This window comes from Scomber scombrus, chromosome 18 (assembly GCF_963691925.1).
Source record: "Scomber scombrus chromosome 18, fScoSco1.1, whole genome shotgun sequence".
NCBI lineage: Eukaryota > Metazoa > Chordata > Actinopteri > Scombriformes > Scombridae > Scomber > Scomber scombrus.
The window spans coordinates 26,700,005-26,723,455 of NC_084987.1; the positions used below are offsets into that span (position 1 = coordinate 26,700,005).

At 41.5% G+C, this 23,451-nt stretch overlaps 1 protein-coding gene and 1 pseudogene across 1 annotated transcript; both read left to right on the top strand.

Annotated features, from left to right (window-relative positions):
- The first annotated feature begins 11,103 nt into the window (after positions 1-11,103).
- Positions 11,104-12,473, top strand: LOC134000067 (uncharacterized). Its single transcript, XM_062439372.1, has 3 exons — positions 11,104-11,256; positions 11,408-11,452; positions 11,568-12,473. Exons 1-3 carry the CDS (start codon positions 11,104-11,106, stop codon positions 12,471-12,473), a joined length of 1,104 nt encoding a protein of 367 aa, XP_062295356.1.
- A 2,249-nt stretch (positions 12,474-14,722) lies between these two features.
- Positions 14,723-18,271, top strand: LOC134000068 (putative nuclease HARBI1; annotated as a pseudogene).
- The last annotated feature ends 5,180 nt before the right edge of the window (positions 18,272-23,451 follow it).

A 23,451-nucleotide genomic window follows, 5' to 3' on the forward strand; every position in this document is an offset into this window, starting at 1 on the left:
CCTTTAAAATTTCTTCTTGAGTTGTCAGGAAGCAGGTCAGCTGCCTCTTTCACTTCCTTTATTGATTGAATTTACACGCCTCCATTCATCTCCCCATCTAAGCCGGTTGTCTATGCAATGATAGTGAGGGAAGGGTGGTGGGACAGAGATAAATGCAAAGTGATGGAGGAGGGAAAAAAGGGATGGAGGGAGAGTGAGAGGGGTAGAAGTGCAGACAGAGAAAAATGAGCAGCCATGAGCCACTGAAACTACTGAAACTGTGAGATTATAAATGATGAGGGAGATGAACGCCCAGGGAGGGACATACTGACACACACACACACACACACACACACACTAGCCCTCGCCTGAGCTCTGACAGGCAGACTTATATAACTGTATAAAACCAATGTGTCATCCTGTGTTGAAGATCATGCGATTTTCTTGAGTTATTAATAAACTGAATTCCAATCAGGTTTCAACTTTAATAGTCGGGTGATTTTTGCTGACATGTTGTACATGTGTAGGGTCGATGATCAGTGGTGCAGTAGTTTGTTCTGGCTTTGGAACAAATTACCACATGATGGGATCTTTGCTGAATGTTTAAGATCAGATTTTATTTTAAACTACGGCACCTGAAAAATGACTGTAACTTGGGATTTGTCACTGTTATAATTTCTTCATTAACCTTAATATAGAACAATGCTCTCTTCTAATGTAATCTTTCCAACTTTTTAGCTCTAGTCTGATGGTAAGAAATGCCACGCTGATGACATTTACAAGACTATGCTTTCTTCCTCTTGTCAAAATCTGGCCTACGTTACCCACAAGATAAATATACAGATTTGAATGCCTTCTGTGACATTCTGTGTCTTTGGAGTGTGCCAACAGACTAAGAGCCTGTTTACAGCCAGCATTAACATGCATCTCAGGTGATCTGATCACAGGTGGACAGCTGAGACACATTTCTGTTCACACATACCTCTGTTATGTGTCTCGAGCTGACTACTTGTGTCAAGAAGCTCAAGTTATCGTGTCAGTCAGACAAGCGCCAGATTTGTTTTTAGTGTGAGCTAAAGAGGTAAGGAAAGTGTTTCAAGAACTAAAATACATGTACGGGACAGCGCTAAAATCAAGTGGGAACGACCACCAAGATGCATTGTGATCTGATCAATCAAACCACTTGCTGAGGTGATCTGGGACACATTTGACCACATATCTTTTGTAGTGTAAACACTAATGTGTCCGGATGTGTCCCCAGCAAGGTGGTGACAGGAAAATATGTCATTAAAAGAATGTAGAGGAGCACAGATGTACGTGGTTGGAGTAATCTGAACAGAAGGGATAACTCCTTCATGTATATTGGTTCTTGAAAAAGTTTTACTTTTACATACTAAAAACAAATCTTGTGCTTGTCCGACTGACATGATCACTATGAGTGGGGCCAATTGAGCTTCTAGCAGAACGGATGTAGGTAGCAACTAAATCTGGACACAAGTGGTCGGCTCAAGACACAGACAGCCGTGAACAGCAATGTGTCTCAACAACCTCTGCATTCACCAACCTTGTTTCCAGCAGCAGCTGTTGTCACTGATAAACACACCGTACACTATCTGTCCAGCACCACACAGCACACACAGTTAGGGGTGAACATTTGCAATATGGGACATCTATTAAACATGTTGGTGGAGAATAAATGAAAGATATAAGAAGAATGAATAGTCATGTTGCTCCACTGCCCCAAAATGATGAAAAGAAAGAGTGCAGCTCCTGTGTGTACTCTGCTTGTGAGAGAAAACAGTACATCAAGAGTGAAGACTGCATTGTCCCCCGGGTTTTTCTCAAAGTAAAGTTGTCCATTCACACCTGTTCAGAATGATGTGTGTGTATCACAGTATTATAAGAGCAGGATCAGTAAGAAGCTCCCCTGAGTCTGGAGGACACAATCATATTTCGTATTCTCTTTGACTCAATACAGAAAAGAAAAGTAGGTTAGAACATGCGTGTGTGTGTGTGTGTGTGTGTGTGTGTTCTGGTATCACAGTACCTATGAGGACTAAATATTCCCACAAGGTGAGAAAGATGAAAATCAGCAAAGACAGACTCCTTCAGTGGTCATCAATTATTCAGCCAAATCTGTCTTTTAATGATTTAATGATTTATTAATCATTTCTCAGTTCTAATATTGTTTTGTTTACTATTGAACTTTTCAACACACACATTAGTCTCTGGAACAAATCACTTGAAACACCAACTTCAGTTAATGACAGCAATCGGAGCCAATTTTTAAGCTTTAGTAATTATTATGCATCATCATCTGTTATGGTACCTATAACACACAGGCTCCACTAGAGGCAGCAACATATTTGAAAGGACGTTCAAACAAGATAATTCACTAAGTGTCAAATAAAAGGGGATGGTCATGATTAATGGGGGTATACATGATTAAGAAGATGACCCACAGCCTCACACACAACAAACCAACATACACAGGTTAAAAAGAAGCTTTTTAGTTAGCTGGAGGTGGATCACTATACAGTTAGCTAATCCAGGAGGCTAATTTGAGTTTACTTTTTGGACTCTTAGATCAGCATTTGCATCATTTATTCAAGACTGAAGTTTATTTGGAAAGTTTTAAAAGTGTTAAAAGCATTATTAAGAATGGTTATTACAATAAGACCCATTTTTAAAAACGGTATGTTCCCTTTAAATGTGGTGATGTGTATGACTTTATTATAAAATGATGACTTTATTCTGAAAACATTTACACTTATTTCTCAATATACTGCATTATGACTTGAAACATGTCATCTCATGCATCTATGTAGATATCAAAGTGAGTCTGCTTATATCTGACAGACATATTTAACTTGCCCTATCATTATCTTGCCCCTTCATAGGTTGAAATTGTACTGAAATAATCAGACGTTGCTTTAAATTTGCCTCAAAATATTGAATAATAAATACACTATTCCATTTTTTAATGCAGCCATTGTTTTTTGTTTGTTTTGGCCATTAAAATGTGCGATCAATATGAAACATTGGGTCCTAGATTGTAGATAGACAACCAGTGAGGCACATGTTGTTCTTATTGACAGTGTGTGTACTGTGATTTGAACAGAGCCTGTGTGTGTGTGTGTGTGTGTGTGTGTGTGTGTGTGTGTGTGTGTGTGAGTGTGTGTGTGTGTCTGCACTCTAACTTTCAGTCTTGAATTTTCCATTGACTCCAGTGACTTTCTCTGAGTCAGTTATGTAAGAACATACATAACATCTCCCCCTCTCTCTCGTCCCACACACAAGCACACACACACACACACACGAGAACACCCTGTGGCCCATTGGACTCAGTGATGCGTACTGAGGACACAACATGGACCTGCTCTCTGTCTGGGAGGGCGGCTCATATCGCCTCCTACAGGGACAAGAATAAAACAAGTTCTCCAGATGGGAGGTAATCCAAAACTCCATCCTCCATATTGATACAAATCATGCTATTTATATTCATATTATACCAACTTACACAGAACCTGTAGTACTGTAAATAACCCTACATTTTATTGAGTCCTATTGTATTCACAACACAGGCATGTATACAGTATAGAGCCTGTACAGTTTTATCAGTTATTATGAGTTTTATGATGCATTAAAGTCAATGTAGACCAATTCAGTCCCATTGCATTTACATCTTGGCGCCTGTGTGAAGTCAAAGTCTATTCACATTTCAAAATGCTCAGTATTATAATGAGATGTACAGTTTATGAGGTAGATACAGTAATGGAATTAAAGCCCAATGCTGAAGTGTTCTAAAACCTCATTCACTCACAATGAATCTACCACTCAGCCAATAGATTAAGGCCAATTGGTTTAAGTACAATTCCTAAAATGTATTAGTGCTCACAGTAACCTCTGTCTGTTCTATATATAAAGTATATTATGCTTTTATATATTAAAAACATAAGCACTAGTAGAGTTTAATGTTACCTGATTATGATACCTGTCCTGTTAGCACAACTTGAAAAGCAGCACCCTGCACTCATATTTGGAAGGTCCTGGCTCCATCATGGACGTATTATAAGAGTTGATAGGGGCCAAAAAGCATTTTCCCCCATAGACCACCATTGTAAAAGAGACGCCTGTAAAACTGTTGACAGCACACCTCGAACTGCAGACAAGCTCAATTATGACTCTTTTTATTATGAATTTTGGATCCATGGAGGTTTTATATTTGTGATTTAAAATCCTGTGATGTCAACACAATGTAAAGTCTGTGGGCTGAGCGGGAACTTCAGTTGCATATTCAATGGGCAGCATAACACAGAAGCAAAACCCAGAAGCTGGACACTTTTTCTGCTGTATGCGCCAGCCAAGCAATTTCTTATAGGAATGAATGGGCGCCATTTTTGGTCCCGTATTCAGCTGTTATAATACATCCATGGACTCCATAAGAAGCAACTCCTGGTTTTTCGAATCAGCGCCAATGCAAACTAACAGGTCATACCTTGATGAGTGCATCTTAATATGAAGTCTTAGGGGAGGATGAAGGGAACAGTAACGGAGAACTGAATTTCAATATATATTCTTAAATAAAGTCATATGTCTTAAATCATCTCTGTATATTATTCAGTCCTGTAAAAATGAATTTCTGTTTGGAACACTAGATGTGTAATTGTATATTGTAGTTGACATAGTTTAGACTTTGTTTCAGTACTTACCTAATGCAAAAGAAATGTCATCAATAAAAAGAAAACATGTCTTTGGGTGATGCAAACAGACTCCGTCCACCACAAACCTATCTTGTAGGAAAGCTCAGTAGTATGAGTTAACCTCGTTATCTCCCAGTTATAACCTTCATGGGCGGTTTAGATAGTTTGACTCATCACTGTTGAGTCTCTTCCGTGACTCAGTGTGCAGCCTTTACACCACATTAGCATCAGATATGAGCTGGGGGGAAAAAGGAGAGTGGCTTTTCTTTTCATTTGAGTGGCTGTGAGAAGAAAAACACATCTGACACCAGTGGAAAGCACTGGGGGTATTCATCCATAATGAATGGTGTGCACACACAGACACACACACACAGCCACATAACCGTCATAATCATCTCTCAAGAGATACTGCCTCCCAGTGGGGTCCTGGTGTGTGCAGGTGTGTTTTTTTTTTTTTACACTGTCCTGCTTTCCATCACCTTCATCATCATCATCATCATCTCAGTAACCCTGACAGAGGTGAATCTTTCATATGTGTGTGACTAGATGGAGGCTTGGGGGATCAGTCTTTCTATGTATACATCTAATTTAAAGGCCAGAAAATCATCATTGCTATTGTAAAGTAATCAAATTGGGGTAGTTGTTCCACCTCAATTGTTGTGTTCAACCCCTGGAATAAAGAACATTTTGTAATATTTGAAATTTACAAAAAAAAAAAGATTTTTGCCTAGAGCAGTTCAAACACAATCACAGACTGTTGTTATTTGAAGTTTTGGATGAGTAAAGAGGTCAGACAGTAGTGTGACCCACTGGAAGAAAAAAACTATTCTGCATCTGGGACCATGAATTGTTCCAGGTTCACTTTCATTCATAAAATCACGTTTGCCAGTTTTGAGAAACAGCACGCTCTCATTAGTCAGACCAAAATATTGTGCAGTTTGATCACAGCTGAACTGGAAGCTGTAGTGAAGCTTTTATCTATACTGAGAGCAAACCCATTAACCCACATAACAAAATCTGTCTGGTACAAACTGTTAACCCTAACTCTCACTGACAAGTGCTCTCTACTGTGACTAAGCAGAAGATCAGTAATGTCAGGGACTCATGGTTTTCTTGCTTTCCATTGTTCTGTTGTTCAGTTCTAATGATCATTTGATTTTGTTTATTTCTATTGGTGGTTCTTTGAAGGACTGTCTTGAATTATTGGTTAGCTGATGTTGTGTACTTGGGTTTTGTGTTCAGGGGGTTTCCTTGGGTGGTTTGGTGAATGCTGGGTTGTATTAAGAGTGTGTTTTCGGGGCTTCTAATTATCAGTATTCACTCCTACACACCTGCCCTGCATTGTGTAGCTCTGCTGTCAGTGTTTTTCCCCATGCTGCCATCACACCTGTCCTGTATCAGTCTCATTAGCCCTGCATAACTCCTAGCCAATCACTTCCACCGTGCACTTGTGTCTAGTCTGTGTCTAAACTGCTCCCCATTTCCTCATTAGTTCAGTTAGTATTTAAGTCTTCACTGGATGCTTTGTTCTGGTTCTGGTCTGTGTATTCTGTGTCACACTCTTAGGTCTCTGCATTTGGATCCACCTGCGTTGCCATTCATGACAATTAATCCATCATTGGATTTCCAACTGCCATCAATATTGAGCATCCAATCAACATGTTCTGCATGATCAATAAGTCATCAGCCAATCACCCTTTAGAATGCAAAATCTATGATATCAGCGGATATCAATACTGACCTTTTGAGTCACTGACGGGTCAACGTATGCTCCATATTCATTAACAAGAATGAAATGATGTCACACACACATTCATTATGAAGTGGGTCATTAAAATAAACAAAACAGGAACAGAGGATCCAACAAAAAACAAATAGCCAGGACTTAAATACAGAAAGAACTAATGAAGGGCAGGTGGAGAAGTTCAGGTGAGGGGAATGAGGTGATAAGACAGGAGGACAGACAGGGCAGAGGGAAACGCAGGGAGCAGGGCTGATGAGACTGATAAGAGGCAGATGTGAAGGGAGGAGCAGGGCTAATGAGTTTGATTCAGGGCAGGAGTGCAGGAACTTAGAGGGTGAGCACAGAGCAAACTCAGAAAACACAAAACCCCTCAATTCAAACCGGCGTACATCAACCCATCCCAGAATATACATGACACATAACCCAAATACTCCACACCTTAACCTCCCCCATAAGCAACAAAACCAAAAACCCTAAAACACAAAAATATAAAAAACACAGAACTAGTACAAAGAACTAAAACCCAAAGAGTCCAAAACCCATGAGTTCATGACAAAAACCTAAAACCGAAAAGGAGGTACAATTTGGGGCACCCACAGTCGTACACAGCACAGTTGCCTGGTATGTTTCTGAGCTACTTCATCAGTGCAGTGCAGAGGCAGAAAGCAAGTCAGACACACTGAGAGGTTCAGAAGATCAACGTGAATTTTTTTTTTTTTTGTGCCTAAACTGCTAGAGTCATCAGATGGTACCCCTCGTGCTCCCACCAAGACTCCATCCAAGCAAAGGTCTCAGTCCAGCACCTCAGCTGTCCCTGAAAAAGGACTTGACTTCAGGGCCAGGTTCCAACCCATGTTGCCAACCCAGTTTCGCTGCACAGACATTATGATCTGTCATTAAATGGAGGATCATCAAGAATTGGAAGATGAATTTGTGTGTGGACTAACTTCTTCCTCAGCCAACTGGATCAGCAAGTAGCACTACCAGCGTTTAGTAGTAGTTCCATACTTTCTAAGAACTTACTATAGCTTAGAGACAGCATGTGTGAAGTTTTCTATTAAAGTAGAGCTAAACGGAACACCTTATTAGCAATTCGACTGACAGAATGAATCTGGGTTGGGAAAGTGAAGCAGCAGCACTTGCCTCTCCCTCATTACCACCACTGAGGTGCCCTTGAGCAAGGCCTCTCAACCCCACCTGCTCCAGTAGAGCTGCTCTGTGGCTGACAGATCAGACTGTGGTTATACTGGGCAGAAAGGGGTTTTATTTTTCAATTTGAAATATCAGAAGCTGGACCTATTTGGGTTTTAGATAACTCTAGCGTCCTGGAGACCTAATTGTTAATGTGTATTCCACATAACTGAAACGTCCATGATTCAACTTCCAGCCTGGGATCATGCAGCATGTCACACCCTTCCCTCTATCTGTCACCCTGGTCTCTTGCCTCCAACTGAAACAATGACATTTTAGGCAATAAGTCCAGGAACACATTACTGATACAAATACAACCTCAAATCTATGTTTGAAAACTGACAGACTACATTATTTACCATATTGTAAAGAGCAACTTCTCAGTTCACTGTCGTGGATCTGTGTGACCGTCTCTCTATCAGCCTTCTAATGATGCAGCATCCAGAAAACAATTCAAAACACTGTGGACACATACAGACCTCTAGTGTTTGATTATAGTCATTGCACTCAAATGAACCAGAAACATGACAGTTTTCACACAGCCACATAAGTTTTATGTGACTATTTCAAACTGTTGTGAGACTGGGTTATGCAGCCACTCAGCTCGTCTGCTGCTTCAAAGAGGCGGCAGTAGAGCCAAAATGATGGACCCAGTTTAGTACCGCCTTCCTTTTTTTAATGTACAGACACATGTATGCATGAATAAATAGGGGAGTGTACTCAATGTTTTGACTCCCCTCTACGTGAGCGTGCACAGACTTCACAATACAAAAGCTACTCGCCATCTCCACTTCTGTTCAAATATGTTTAATGAATGTATAATAGTAAAGAGGGAGAAAGATGAAAATGGTTGCATCCAAAATGACCTGGATGTGTTGGTATGGGTGTGGTGTGTATGTCTGTATTGAAAAATTAATGTGTGAGTGTGTTTACGTAAATGTGTGTATATGCAAAAAAAATAGAGAATTTGTATAATCTTACAGGTCTGCATTCATACAATTATGTCTAAATCTCTTTCTCAAACACACACTTTCACTCATGCATCCACTCACACACACGCACAGGTTGTTAAACTCAATTGAATATAATGAATAACACTTCAAATGTGCTGTACATTTACTTAATGTTTTTGAGTGTGTGTGTGTGTGAGATAGAGACAGATACCTGCTACGCTTTATGATACATTTTGCTCTCACCATACATCACCTCTCCTCTTCCTCTATAGAGGCTACCCATGCCAGCCCTCTCTGTTGACCCCTGACCCCTAACAACATTTTAATGTGGCCCACTGCAGGACTAGAACTACAGCTGTTCCCGCCCATAAGACGAGAAAGACACACACAGAAGAATAACAAATAAAATATTAAATCCCTTGTTGTTCCTGAACAGTAGCACTTTATGCTGTTTGCTAATCCTGTTATAAATTGTACTTAAGTTGTAAATACTAAATGGAATAGACAATGTGTAACAATTAACAATTTTTATTTTATAACAACTTCTAAAAAAAAATCTTAACAATAACATCAATAAAATAACAAGAAATTCATAAATTAAATTACAATTAAACAAAAACACCATTTTTTAAAATTTATTAACAATTTTCTCGAGCAGAGATAAGAGCCTCTCCATCATCTCTCTTCTCCTCTGCCTCCCTCTGCAGCCTCATGACCTGCACCTACTTTATATATTTTTTAAAGGTTGTCCCATTTTTTTTTTTGGCCTGCTGGGGCTGGACCTTCCCCTCCAGGCCCGTCTTTTCCAGTATTATCTAAACACAGAGGGAAGCAAGACAAAAGGTAAACACAAGATCAAATTAACACAGGGACGCAAAGATTTACAAAAAGGGACATCAACCTTACCTCCATCCCACTGTGTCGGAGTGCTTGGCCCCTGTAAACAGGTGCTCATTTTGTCCTCTCTGCCGGATTAGGAGCTCTGTTTGCTCCTTGCTCCCTAAAACAAAATGAAATGTGAAACACGTTTTTTTTGCTATGTCAACAGACAAAAGGGTTCTAATATAGCAAAAAATGATAAAAATGATTATAATAATGAACTATAACATATAATAGTGATAATCCTAAACGTAGCTCTTCATTCAATCCAATCATTGAACTGGACCTTGCAGTTTTACAGTCTGGAAATAAGGCAGGGATCACAACCTAATCTGAATTTGTTCATCTAAGTAATTGGTGAAAGTATAGCAGTATAAGTACTTATACGTAAAGGTAATTGAATATAAAACCCCAATACATTTGAAGGTGAATTCAGCTTTGCTTGCTTGGCTTTCCATTGTAATATTTCGCGGGACTGCCGAGCGGTGCGCAAAGGATCTTGGGATATATAAGGCCGCTAAGGATAGTAGCGATGCATCCTCAAAATCAGGGAAAACAAGGACGCATTTTGAGGCTGCGTTTGAGCATTCGTTTGAGGGGTCTTCGAATTGGGACAGGCCTTGGCGCGGCGCTGTGACGTAACCGCCCTTAAAATGCGTCCTTACAAGGATGCAGCCCCTGAATTGAAACACAGCCAGAGTTTGTTTAACCTCATACCTAGAATACCCCCCCCCCCCCCCCCGCAAGTCAATATAAAGTATCAATTTATATCTGCACATACACAAATTTACGTACACACTCACAAATTAATTTTTCAAACCACACTTATAACCCTTGTCTACCGAGCTGGAGCTAGAGCTTGTTGGGAGCTGGTGCTACAGTGAGTGCTCAGTTGGTGTTAACCCGAGCAACTCTTAAGCTTGATTTATACTTCTGCGTCGGAACGACAGCGTAGCTACTCCGGTGCCCTGACGCCGTCGTTGACCATTTATAGTCCCTGCGTCGAGGGAACGCGTTGCTCTGCAATTCACCGCCATGCCGCTAGGGGGTGTGATTGTGTGTGTGTGTGGTTTCAGAGGAGTCATATCCGTATCCTTGTTTATCTTCGGTCACAGTAGACAATGGTGACCGAGGTAGAGCGTGCGTGTTTGGAGTTGGAGCTCCTTGATCTTGAGGAAGAATTGGTTTTATTACTAATGTTGTTGCCCAGGCAACAGAGCAGACGTTTGCAGAGGTGGTATGTTGCCGGAAGAAAGACCAGAAAAAGCAACTGCCGGAGGAAGTGACGTTTTGAGCGGACCAATCACAGCCCTTGCGGTCCGCGTTGCCGTGACGCGTAGTTAGGATTTTTTGGAGGTGCACGTCAGGCTACGGTGTAGGGGTCTGCGTCGACGCAGAGGGCTACACGTAGCTACGCCGTCGACGTGACGCAGAAGTATAAATCAGGCTTTACGAACCTGTTGTTTTTCCACCGGCAAGGAGCCACGCGATTACGTCACTGTATAACGTAGCCAGCGTGCACCTTTGAAGCACTTCCATGATTCACCAGTGAGAGGCAGCAACATGTCGCAAGGCATCTAGCCCGCCAGAAACGAAGAAGAAGAAAACAAATAAGTAGAAGAAGAAAACAAAGAAAGAGGAGAAGATGACGAAGATGGAGCAAATTGCGGCCACGATGCAAGTGCTGTTCATGTGTTTGCAAGCGCACATAGAAATACAGGAACGGAAACTGTTACTGCTTAGCACCATTCTTCTGCGTCGTCAGCGTACCAATCGCCCACAACGCCGATTACACGCCAGGAGACAGGTATGTTTGATCGATGACATTGAATGCATGAAGCTAGCCTTTAACTTTGCTTACTTAACTTTTGCTTAACTGTATGTTTAATCCAGTTAAACATAGACTAAAATATCGCCCTTTATTCATCTCTGTAACTCATTCTACGGCTCGTGGCCAGGCGGAGATCGCATGTGATCTGGGAACATCCACGCTCACGCCACTGGTGGGACACGATTGTTCCGGATTTCAATGCTCAGCAGTTTATGCAAAACTTCCGGATGTCCCGAGACTCCTTCAGGTACATCTGCGATCGGACAAAGACCATCCTGGCATGACAGAACACAAACTACCGCTTGAGTGTACCAGTGGAAAAGCGGGTCGCAATTGCCATCTGGAAACTGGCGACGGGCAGCGAATACAGACCCATCAGCCATCTGTTCGGTGTCGGCCTGAGCACCGTGTTCAACTGTGTCCAGGAGTTTTGTAAGGCAGTCAACACAGTGCTGCTGCCAGAACATATCAAGATTCCTGATGGTCCAAAGTTGATTGAATTGGCCACATTTTTTTCCAATCGATGGAGAGTCCCACAGTGTGTAGGTGCTATAGATGGCAGCCACATTCCCATAATTCCACCAGAGGAATACCCCAAGGACTACTTCAACCACAAAGGCTGGCATTCAGTTGTTCTTCAGGCTGTTGTAGATGGAAGAGGCCTCTTCTGGGATGTTTGTGTCGGCTTTCCAGGAAGTGTGCACGACGCAAGGGTTTTTCGTCAGTCACATTTGTGGGAAGTTTTGAGTGGTGGACAGTTGCTGGGGCAGAACAAAGTGAACATCTCCGGCTGTGATGTTGGACATTATCTTCTCGGTGACCCCGCCTACCCCATGCAGAGGTGGCTCATGAAGCCGTTTTCGGACACTGGGAGACTGACCCCTGACCAACAGGCCTTCAATTACAGGGTGAGCAGTGCACGCTCAGTAGTGGAGATGGCTTTTGGGAGACTGAAAGGACGAGGGAGATGTCTCCTCAAAAGAAATGACTGTAAGCTGGAACTGTGCAAGACCATGGCCCTGACCTGCTGTGTTCTCCACAATATTTGTGAGGAGCATGGTGACAATTTCATGGAGGAGCTCCCAGGCAGACACATCAAAGTTCAGCCTGCTGTCCAAGCCTTACCTGACAATGGTAATCCAGAAGGGAATGATGTCAGGGCTGCTTTGATGGAGTACTTTTGTCAAAATTGAGACACTGTATATGTTCTGCCTCCTAGGCAGTACAGTGTGTGTATATGTATGTATATATAATCTTTTTCAATGCATGTGGTTTTGGATTCATAATATGGTTTTGCTTTCATAATAAAGTTTATGGTGTTAATTGACTTCTCGCGTGTATTTCTGGCGGGAGTGGGGTTGGAACTAATAAGAAAAGAAGATGAGTATTGCCAGATTTCTTCAGAACTTGTGGTATGTCGTTGTACTCAGTAAAAGACGAGGGTTTTGGCAAACAAAATTTGTATTGTCAAATAGATAGACACAAAATAAAAAATAGTTATACACAATAAAAAAAGTTATATACACACAATACAAAAAAAAATGTTCAAGGGCTCAAGGCTTCTTGCATAAGCCCTCCAGCACCGACACCATTCGCCCCATGAGCCCAACCACAGCGTTTGCATTGTCGTCCATGCGTGGCATTGTCTGGAGGATTGCCGCAGTAACTTCCTGGTCCTTCCGGCTCTGCTCCTGGGTGCGCTCCTCGGACCTCTCCAGGTACTCAAGCAAATCGGAAGACTCCCGCTTCCTTTTCCCTGTGTAAAAACAGTAGAGTAATCAGTTAATACGAAACATGCCTGTTTTTACATATAATAGAGTATACAGTTTGCCTTCTATACTTTTGGGTAAAAGTACTGTAAGATGCATGGGTCTGAACAAATCTTACCATATCTGGACTGGGAGGAGGAGGATGAGCTGGACGGTACAGATGAGCTGCACATAAGTGGTCCGGTGGAGCCCGCTCCCTCATCCAACGCAGACAGTCCTGGCAAAAAAAAGATAAAATTAGTGCTTTAAATCAACAAGTGTTTAACTCTCTGTAAATCCCAGCCGGCTAATGAACGTTAGCCCCGCTAGCCGGCTAATGAACAATAACACCGCTAGCCGGCTAATGAACGTTTACGTCGCTAGCCGGCTTTTGTGCTAACATAAATTACACTACAGAATTGAGGCAACAACGTTTATCATTACATTCTGTTCACAACAGATCAGGATTGTGATTAGGGACACAGCTTACCAGGATCTGCATCGCTGGCGGCAAGGACCGACTCGTCCACCACCATCGACTCCAGCATAGCAGTGGCGGAGTTCAGTGCTCCGGTGGCCTGATTTGCTGGCCGGTCGCCGAGAACCCCGTTGCATGATGTCAAAGAAAGGCATTATCTTCGACCTCCCACTGCCGCTCCGTTACAGTTTTTTCTTTTGATCGCGGTAATCTTTTTTCAGCTTCTTCAGTTTATTGATCAGCTGATCCACACTGCGCTGATATCCTGCTTCGGCCATCCCCTGCTTGATATTTTCAAATACCGGCTGTGTCCGGCAGGCCCGTCCAGCTTGGTTTGGACTTCGGCGGAAGACCACAATACAAGGAAACACTGGGTCTCCTCCTCGGACCCCTGCTGCTTGGTCTTGTCCATTTTGAAAAATGAAGGTGAAGACCGTGTTTGCGCAGGTAAAGTCCTGCTCACATAGCCACGCCCCCAGCCCGCTGACATAATCGGGTCTTGCTTTTGACCAGCAAAGACTTGGTGCTCGCTCAGGCTCCCATTCTGAGGCTCGGGGCTGGAAAAGCAAAGAGCAGGTGCTTAGTCAGGCTCTAGCTCCCAACAAGCTCTAGCTCCAGCTCGGTGGAAAAGGGGTATTTGATACCCTTTGGAGTGTGGTGCTTCACACCAGAGGGCTGTTGCACAAAACCTAGATAGCGGATTAAGCCAGGAGTTTCCGGTTATCCTGGCTGAATTTAGCTGGGACTCAGTTGCACGAAAGCAGAGGAACATAAGTTACCATGGAGATTTATTCTGTGGGGCTAGCCTGCTCCAGACCAGGCTAACATCCAGGCTTAGTTAATCTTGGTTTTGTTTTCATTCAGGCAACTGTCACTCTGATTGGAAACAAATGTGTTCCACAGTTACTTCATGGTGTTCTGTATGTATTCTGATTAATTTTCATTAGCATCATACAAATAAAAATAGACAGTCATTACTGTTATTATTTATACAATATATGTGCAAATATATAAAATACATTAATATAATAGTCATTATTAGTTAGGCCGACTGATGTTTGTATGAAAACTGCCGTCCACATTGCCATCAGAAGTGTGATAAATACCCTGCATCCATTATTGCAGTTTTTGAGATGATTAGAAATGATTGATGACGTTGCAAAGGTGATTTCAATGAACTCAGTGATGAGGGCAATATATAAAGTACGATTCAACTATGGCATGCCCTTTTTTGAATGACGTACTCGATGATGAGGCACTCATAGTTAGGAGGGCTTTCCGATGTAAAAGAGTTGTTCAGGACAGGTCGGTCCCACTAACATTTCCTGATGAGTACTTATATGAGAGATACAGATTTTCAGGTTTCAGTTATCTCTGCAGACTGCTGGGACCAAAGATAGCTCACCACACAGTCCGGAGCCATGCTCTCACTGTGCCACAGATGGTCTGTGTGGCCTTAAGATATATTGCAAGTGGCATGTTCCTGTATTCAGTTGGAGATGCTGAACAGTTGAACAAAGGCACTGTTTGCCGCACCATCCGACGTGTGTGCTTGGCGAAGATATTCATTGCATTCCCTGGCCACAGAAGAGTATGCTACATAAAAGAGGAGTTCTACAAAATTTCAGGTAATGCATGACATTACAAAAGGACGTTTCACATTAGAGTCAAAGGATACTCATTGGTACATTTTGTGTTACAGCCTTTCATAATGTCATTGGTGTGCTTGACTGCACACACATCCCTATAAAACGACCCTCAGGAGCACATGAGGGGGATTTTATAAGAGAAAATCCTTCCACAGTATCAATGTTGAGGTAAAATGACTTATGATCACTGTCAACTACCTTAATTATGTACATTTAATTATCTTGATAGGTAACATCTCATTGTTTCAGATGATCTGTGATGCGGAGTGTACCATCACTAATTTAGAGGCAAAATGGCCTGGCTCGGTCCATGACTCCCGAGTCTTTCGGGCCAATACTATTCACCAGCGGCTATCTCAAGGTAAGACACACATATTGATAAGCACAAGTGCGTCAAAAGTGCCCGTGCTAAAACCAGGGCCCGCACTGAAATGACATTCGGTCTGTTCTGCTCTTCTGCTGCTGCTGGTAAATTTCCATTCACCACACCCCTGCTCTACTCCTGCTAATCAACCACACCCACCTCATCAATTAACTCTGTTCACCTGGGCACTCAGCTGCAGCTCATCAGTAATCTGTGTTGGGGAAGCTACTTTGCAAGTGTAGCTTGTAAAACTACATGTAGTTTGAACAAACTACAGCTAAAAAAAAAGTAGCTTTAGCAACTACTTATACTCATTTAACTCATTTAACTCAGCGTTAAATAAATCAACATGTGGTGTATATGAAACTAAATATAATAGCCTACAAAAAATTCACATGCCAGCAGAAATATGCCTCTCAACTCAGTTTTATTTTTTTAAAGAAAAAAAGCTGGTCAACATACTGTAGGTTCACCATAGACATGTTGGGTAATATAAAGAGAAAACGAAAATCCTAACCCAATACCCACATGTAAATCAGAAATGTAAATCAGTCAACATAAAATGTAATAAAAAAAACACAAAAAGGTAGACTTCTTCTAGTTCTGTGTGTCTTGAACAACAATGTTGGCCTGTCATGACATGATTCATGCGTTTTTTTCCAAGAGTTCTGGAACACAATAATGGTAAAATAAAATGTATATTATATAGGCTTTTTTAATCAAAAATATTTCATGTTATTGGCCAAAATTGTTTGTAAATTGAGTTAAATTACAAAAAATGACCCAAAAAGTAGTTGAAATACTTGACGCAGCACAAAATATGAATGTAGTTTAACTACCAGCAAATTATAGTTAAGTTATGTAGTTCAGCTACATGTAGTTAAGTAAGCCCAACACTGTCAGTAATTACCTGGACTCTCAGCTGCAACCCATCCGCAATCAAGCCAGTATATATACTCCTGTTGTCCACTCACTCTTGGCCAGATCTTCATTTGCATTTGCTTTATCTACATGCCAGACCTTCAAGCACTCATTCACGGACTGATTCCCTGGTTTCGACCCCGCTTGCTTTTGATCTCCTCTCCTCGTGTCTATCCCAGTAAACTAGGGTGACCAGACGTCCCCGATTTCCGGGGACAGTCCCCGTTTTGGGTGACCTGTCCCCGAAAATGTCCCCGATTTTGACACTGAATGGGTGAAAAATGCGCGCAGACTCAAACACCAGTTATAACGGTAGAAGGAGAAGAGAGAGAAGACGTCGTATGACGTACAGACGTTATCAGGACGTACGACCAGACGCGGTAGCGTCAACGACAACAATCTAGAGGCGGCAAAAAGGAAAGAAAAAAAGACCAGTGGTCATTAATGGTATGTTGTGTATGAACTTATTTATTTTGTGTGAATTGGCAGTAGACTTGGCTTTGTGTGTGTGTGAGAGAGAAGTGATGTAACGTTAAAGTAAGTTGCTTATCTGAATTGAAGAACTAACGTAACGTTATAAAAGTCAGTGGACGTTAACATTATGACAATGTTTTCATATCTGTCATTAGTGACGCTGTAACGTTAACATTAGCATGAGATTACCAGGTGATGACATTGTATGTGGCCCTGTTTTGGAAGAGGGGGAGGTGGAAGACTGCTTTGGTAACATATGATTTTCCTGTAGGCATCTAGGGACCTGAGGCTCGGTTAAAAATAATAATAATCAATGGTTGATAGTTGTGTGTTAGGCTAACCTCTGTATTTTGTGTCGGGCTGTGTGGGTAACTAATGACTGTAGTAGTTATAAATGCAGACCATCTGATTAGCTGATGCCCTGAGTCATGTATAATATTAATATACTCATATGTTTTGACTTGGTAATTATTATTAATTACATCTTGTTGATATTTACTAGATACTGGTCTGGCAGCTGTCTTTGCACATGACACTTAACTTTGGAAGAGATGTTTTTTCTAAAGTATTCTACATTTGTGTTTTTGACATTGCTGTGCACTACTGATACATGATATTTGTGGGTGCTGATATTTTGATTTATTAACCAGGTCCTTTTGTGTAATAAAAGCTGGTTAAAATACATGAAAAAGTACTTTCATAATGATAATATTTAATGATTTTTCACCGCCGCATTGAAAATGTCCCCGATTTTCATTTCAGAAATCTGGTCACCTTACAGTAAACGCACCAGCCTTCTGATCCTGACTTTGAGTATCGCCTGTTCCTGTTTGCCTGTGGCTGTGTGGCGTCCTCTGGCTATGATCCTGTTAGGAGAGCCCAGAAACTCCAGCTTGGTCAACCTCATGTCCGTGACTGCTACTGGCATTGTCTTACCTGCTGCCAACTCTGTTTTCGGTGACCCTGAGCCCAGCCTGTCCCCCTACACATTCTGCTATATAACTATACAGCTACCTTGCAGACTATATTATATTACTACTATTTTTGCTATATTAGAACCCTTTTGTCTGTTGACATAGCAAAAAAACGTGTTTTACATTTCATTTTGTTTTAAGGAGCAAACAGAGCTCCTAATTAAAATGAGAGGCCAAAACGACCATTTATTTACAGGGGCCAAGCAATCCGCCACAGTGGGATGGAGGTAAGGCTGATGTCCCTTTTTGTAAATCTTTGCATCCCTGTGTTAATTTTTACCTTTTGTCTTGCTTCCCTCTGTGTTTAGATAATACTGGAAAAGATGGGCCTGGAGGGGAAGGTCCAGCCCCAGCAGGCCAAAAAAAAAATGGGACAACCTTAAAAAAAAAATTTAAAGTAGGTGCAGGTTTGGATTTGTTTTACCCATGCAAGTTACTAAATACTTTAATGAAAATTGCTGACGTGATTGATTTCCACTGCCTTAGGATTGCAAATATCCAGGGACAGGAGATGGGACAAGTGGGAAGCCCACTGCTGCTACTTGGCCCTGGTTTGTCAGGTACTAGGGCAGAGGCCTTCTATTGCCCCCCCCCCCCCCCCCCCCCCCCCCCCCCCTGTCGTAATTGCCTCCATCCCTGAGGACACACCAGAGCCAAGTGCTGCAGTGGGTGACCAGGAGGACGAAGATGAGGTGGAGGAGAGCCAGCCAGGGCCAAGCAGGAGGAGGGAGGATGACCTCTTCGACCTCATCAAAGAGGACATGAGGCTGCAGAGGGAGGCAGAGAAGAGGAGAGAAGAGGAGAGAGCAGGAGAGCAAAGAGAGGATGGAGAGGCTCTCCTCTCTGCTGGAGAAGATTGTTGAGAAATAATTTTTTTGTTTTATTGTAATTTAGTTAATTTATGAATTTATTTTTATTTTGATTGTTATTGTAAATAAGATGTTACGTTTCTATGTTATTGTTATTAAATAAAAATATTGTTACTTGTTACATGTTGTGTATTCCATTTAGTATTTACAACTTAAGTACAATTCATAACAGGATTAGCAAACGGCATAAAGTGCTACTTTTCAGGAACCACAAGGGATTTAATATTTTCTTTTATTAGCAAAGGATGAAACTTAACTCTACAAGGGGCAGTCTTAACATTTAACTATTTACAAAAATTAGTACAATTCCAAATTATTTACATTAATAAATAACTATTTACAAATAAATTAAAAATAATAATAATAATGTAATAGGCTGAGCAGGAGTCCCTGGCAGTGCTGCTGGGCTGGATGGGATGCCACAATAAAGACCCTGGTGTCTTCTGTGGTCAGTGGGACATCATCTGGGCTGGTATTCAGAATGTTTGGGGGTCTGGTCTCCACTGTCCACCACATCGTCCATCAAGTGGGTTTGCAGGGCTGACTCGATCGACGGCTGCAATGTCACTAAGAATTTTTAAGAAAGAGGCAACAATTGTAATCTAACAATATAATAATAATAACAATAATACAATTATTACAACAAATAAAACTATCTAAAAAACACTTTAAATAGGAATAATGGCTTTAAAATGATGTTACTTGCCAATTAAAGATAGTTGTGGTCAGGGATAACCTCCTCCAGGGCATACACCTCTGCAGACAGCCGGTCCCGCCACGGAAAACCACTGACGGCCTCCAGCCCATTCTCCTCCTCCTCATCCTCCGGCATGGCGTCCTGCAGCTCATCCTCTGGGGGCATGATGTCACCCACCCCCAGGCAAATGTTGTGCAGGACGGCACATGCTGTTAAGACCTGCAATGTAAAAACCTTATTCATTAATTGTGATTCACTTCAGTAGCCTACTCAAAGGTAAAGTAGAATCCTGTTGTGTGATAACGTACCTGAGGCACAAAGGTGTGGTACACCTCCAGCGATTTTAGGAAGATGGCCCGGAACCTGGTCTTCATCATTCCAAAGGCACGCTCAATTTTCTAGAGCATGCCCTGGGATGATGGACATTAAAGCGCTGGGCTCCCACACCTTGCACCGGCCGCTTGTAGGGAGTGATGAGAGGGAGTGGATGCTGGAGGCACGGGTACCCGCTGTCTGCAAGGATGAAGTGCCCTGAAGGAGGATAGACAGCCTGTCTGTACAGTGGGCTGTGCCGGAGTACTCTGGAGTCGTGCACAGACCCCGGCCAGCCCATGTACACGTCCACAAAGCGGCCCTGATGGTCACTAACTTCAGCGGTCTTTGGGAGGTGGATGACCTTCTGGCGTATGGCCACCACCTCCCCAGTAACTCAGTGGACAATGCGCAATTTTAGTTGATAGGATAATTCCAGTGAAGTAATTCCACGATAATTGTAGTTCATTTTTGAGCTTTTGATAGATAATGCTAAACCTGTTTATCGATCCACTTATCAGTCTATCTAGGCTTCGCAATCTAGTTTTGATGATTCATGACAACATAATATTAAATTATGGTTCTTTAACTATTAATGAATTGTTGAGGTTATATGCCATTATGTGCCGCTCTACAGTATGTCTAGCATTAACGTAATGTATTGGTACGTTATCACCCCTGACTGTTAACTAGCTAATAATGATAATGATAACATTACTGTGGGTGAAAATAACAGTTTTACCTCTCGGTCCCCTCTTAACTGCAGACATAATAGCCGGCGGAGACGCCGCTTCTCCTCTTCCTCCAGCAACATAGTTAATAAAAATACAATAACAAATTTGTTCTTCTTTCTTCTGTTTCTCTTATTCTTCTGTGTCTGTCTTCCTTCTTCCGTTGAGTTTATCTGCTTTTTTCTTCTTTCTTCTGTTTGTCTTATACTTCTTTGTGTTTTTTGGGCGGGAACAGCTGGTGACGCAACCAGGAAACGCTTCGAAGGCTAGACCGTCCCATTTCACAACGGTTAATGCATCCTTCTGAGGTTCCTCAGTAGCACGCGGTCTTCGGAGACAGCGAGGCCGTGTCCTTACAAGGATGCAGACCCTGAATTGAGACACAGCCCGTGGCAGATAATAGCTTGGCTGGAGATGACAGGGAGGGACCAGGAACCTTGGGCAGAGAGGGAGACGGAGACAGCGAGAGACGGAAAATCCAGAACGTTACGACACATCACATCCGCAGCGGCAGGGCTTCAATGCTCTGCCTGGTGTGTGAGTATCCCTTTGGGCTAGTAGTAACGTTCTGGTGTGGACATCCCCATGAGAAGGTGGATTGTGGTGGAACGACGATACTGGCAGTGATTTTGTGTGTTTCAGGTGGCCTCCATGCTGGGAGAGACGAGACACCGGGAATAAGCTAACGGACGCTGCAACAAGTCTCCTCTTCTGCACCTCGTGTAATTTATCCTGGTCATTCCTTTTAAACAGAGACTTCTTGTTTTAACTGACATTGACCCTGCTGGCTTTTAACCTGGTTGAAACCATTTTAGAGGGTTTTAATCAGTTGATTTTACTTTGATTTTACGATCCAGCTCTTAAAAATAAATTACTGTGTGCACTGGCATCCATTGGTTCCGCCCTCTGTTTTTTTATTTTTAATCATCACCAACAGTGTGCTCTCACCCGATCGCTCAGAATCTGCAAACAGTTAAATAATATATATAAATATAAATATATTATTTATATAAATATACAGATGACGGTTTCTCCAGAGTGGAGTACAGTAACCACCAAACTGGCATCAGCCCCTTCATTGCTGCAGGAATTCCTTGTGTTAGCTCATTTGTCTTAGATTATATGCATATCGTCTGCTTGGGAGTAGTTAGACGCCTGTTAATTTTTTTGACTCGTGGCCCAAAAGTCTGCCGTTTATCTGTGAGGCAAAAGGATGCAATTTCTCAAAAAATAATTGCACTGAGAGGGAAGATGCCGAGTGAATTTGCTCGACAACCGCAGGGTTTAAATTAAATTGATAGGTGGAAAGCCACTGAACTACGGCAGTTTTTGCTATACACAGGTCCTGTGGTATTGAAAACTGTGTTGTCCCCTGAAAGATACAAACATTTCTTGTCCTTGACAGTATCCATGTCGATAATGCTGGAGTCAGATGACAGGATTCGAAATGCCTATCTCCAATATGCTCATGAACTAATCAAACATTTTATCATGTGCTGTGCTGACCTGTATGGCAAGACCTTTCCTGTATACAATGTACATGGACTACTTCATCTCAATGAAGATGCCAGCCACTTCAACTGTTCCTTAAATGACATTTCTTGTTTTCCATTTGAAAACTACCTGCAACAAATCAAGAAACACGTGAGGAGCGGGAAAAGTCCCCTGGAACAAGTAACCAGGCTGTTTGTCAGAAATCGAACATTCAGAAGTGAACGAGAGCCAAATACATCCTAAAGTCTTTGCTTCTGTCAGAGAAAGGTACTGTTGTTTTCTGTGGAGCTTCTTCTCTTGGACCGGTAAGTAACTTTATGTGTATATGGGTCAATGACATGACATGCATATTTTTGTGTCCGAGTCCTTTTTAAAAAATTTTTTTTTATAATTTAATCTATTCATGACATCTGTCACTTTATTCTCTAAAACCTATTTATTTTAATACATTTTTTAGTTAATTCAAAACATTTTTTTTTTTTTTCATGTTTTGGCTTCTCACAACCCTAAAATGTCAGGTGGTGCAACTGTCCAAGCAAGTGAGCAGGCTAAGAAAACTATAAAAAATTTAATTTTAATAATGATAAATTCAAAATAAAATACTTCGGCATTGTTTTATGTTTTAAGTCTTTTGGATAAAGTTTTTTTTCTTATATTAATAGTTTTAAAGCTTTTATAATAACTGCAAAACTTTTGTCCAGCAATTAACATTTCCTAAATGTCAGGGTGGCGCAACCATAAATATTGGACTTTTATTTTGAAGTCAGAGACAATAGCTGTGAACAGGATGTTGCATCAGCCAGGGGACCCCAAGAGACCCTTTTCGACTAAGCTAAAAGGTTTGTAGATCTCTGTCAAATACTGATAAAAATAACTACTTTTAACTCATATGTAAGCTGGTACACTTTCCATGTCAGGTGGTACAACCAGTCTAAAACTAGAAAAATGTAATTTTATCATAAAACTCTTTATTTTTAAAAAAAAGTGGTCTGTTTGAACTTCATGACAAGGCTAGAAGCTATGGCTAGCATCCAAACAATAGCCTGTTTAATTTGAGATTAGTTGCGATCGTCACGTGGTGCAACCAGTTTGTCAGGTGGCACAACCGCAAGGAATGTCACTATATAATGCTATTCAAAGCTCTAAGATTATCCATGAGACTTTTAAAATGTTTACTAGTTTTTAAATTTAAAGATATTATACACTTTAAAACATTTTACATGATAATTTGTACATTTTAGATGCCACTATCAACGAAAGAAAAATCAGCACGACATCGGGCGCGCATTAAAAATGATCCAGCTGCAAGGGAAGCATATCTTGCAAAGAAAAGAGAGGTAATTAATCGAGACACAACAGTTCATTTTACAGTTATTATTATTATATTACAACTTTCAGTTTCTTAAATGGGAATTTGTCAGTTTACTAGTTCTTGTGTTTTATAGTTATCAGAGGAGGAA

Excerpts from the sequence above, each read along its gene's own strand:
- LOC134000067 (XM_062439372.1), top strand. The coding sequence starts at position 11,104 with ATGGAGCAAATTGCGGCCACGATGCAAGTGCTGTTCATGTGTTTGCAA. Across the intron at positions 11,257-11,407 it reads GATTACACGCCAGGAGACAG|GCGGAGATCGCATGTGATCT; the intron begins GTATGTTTGATC and ends GCTCGTGGCCAG. Across the intron at positions 11,453-11,567 it reads CATCCACGCTCACGCCACTG|AACACAAACTACCGCTTGAG; the intron begins GTGGGACACGAT and ends CTGGCATGACAG.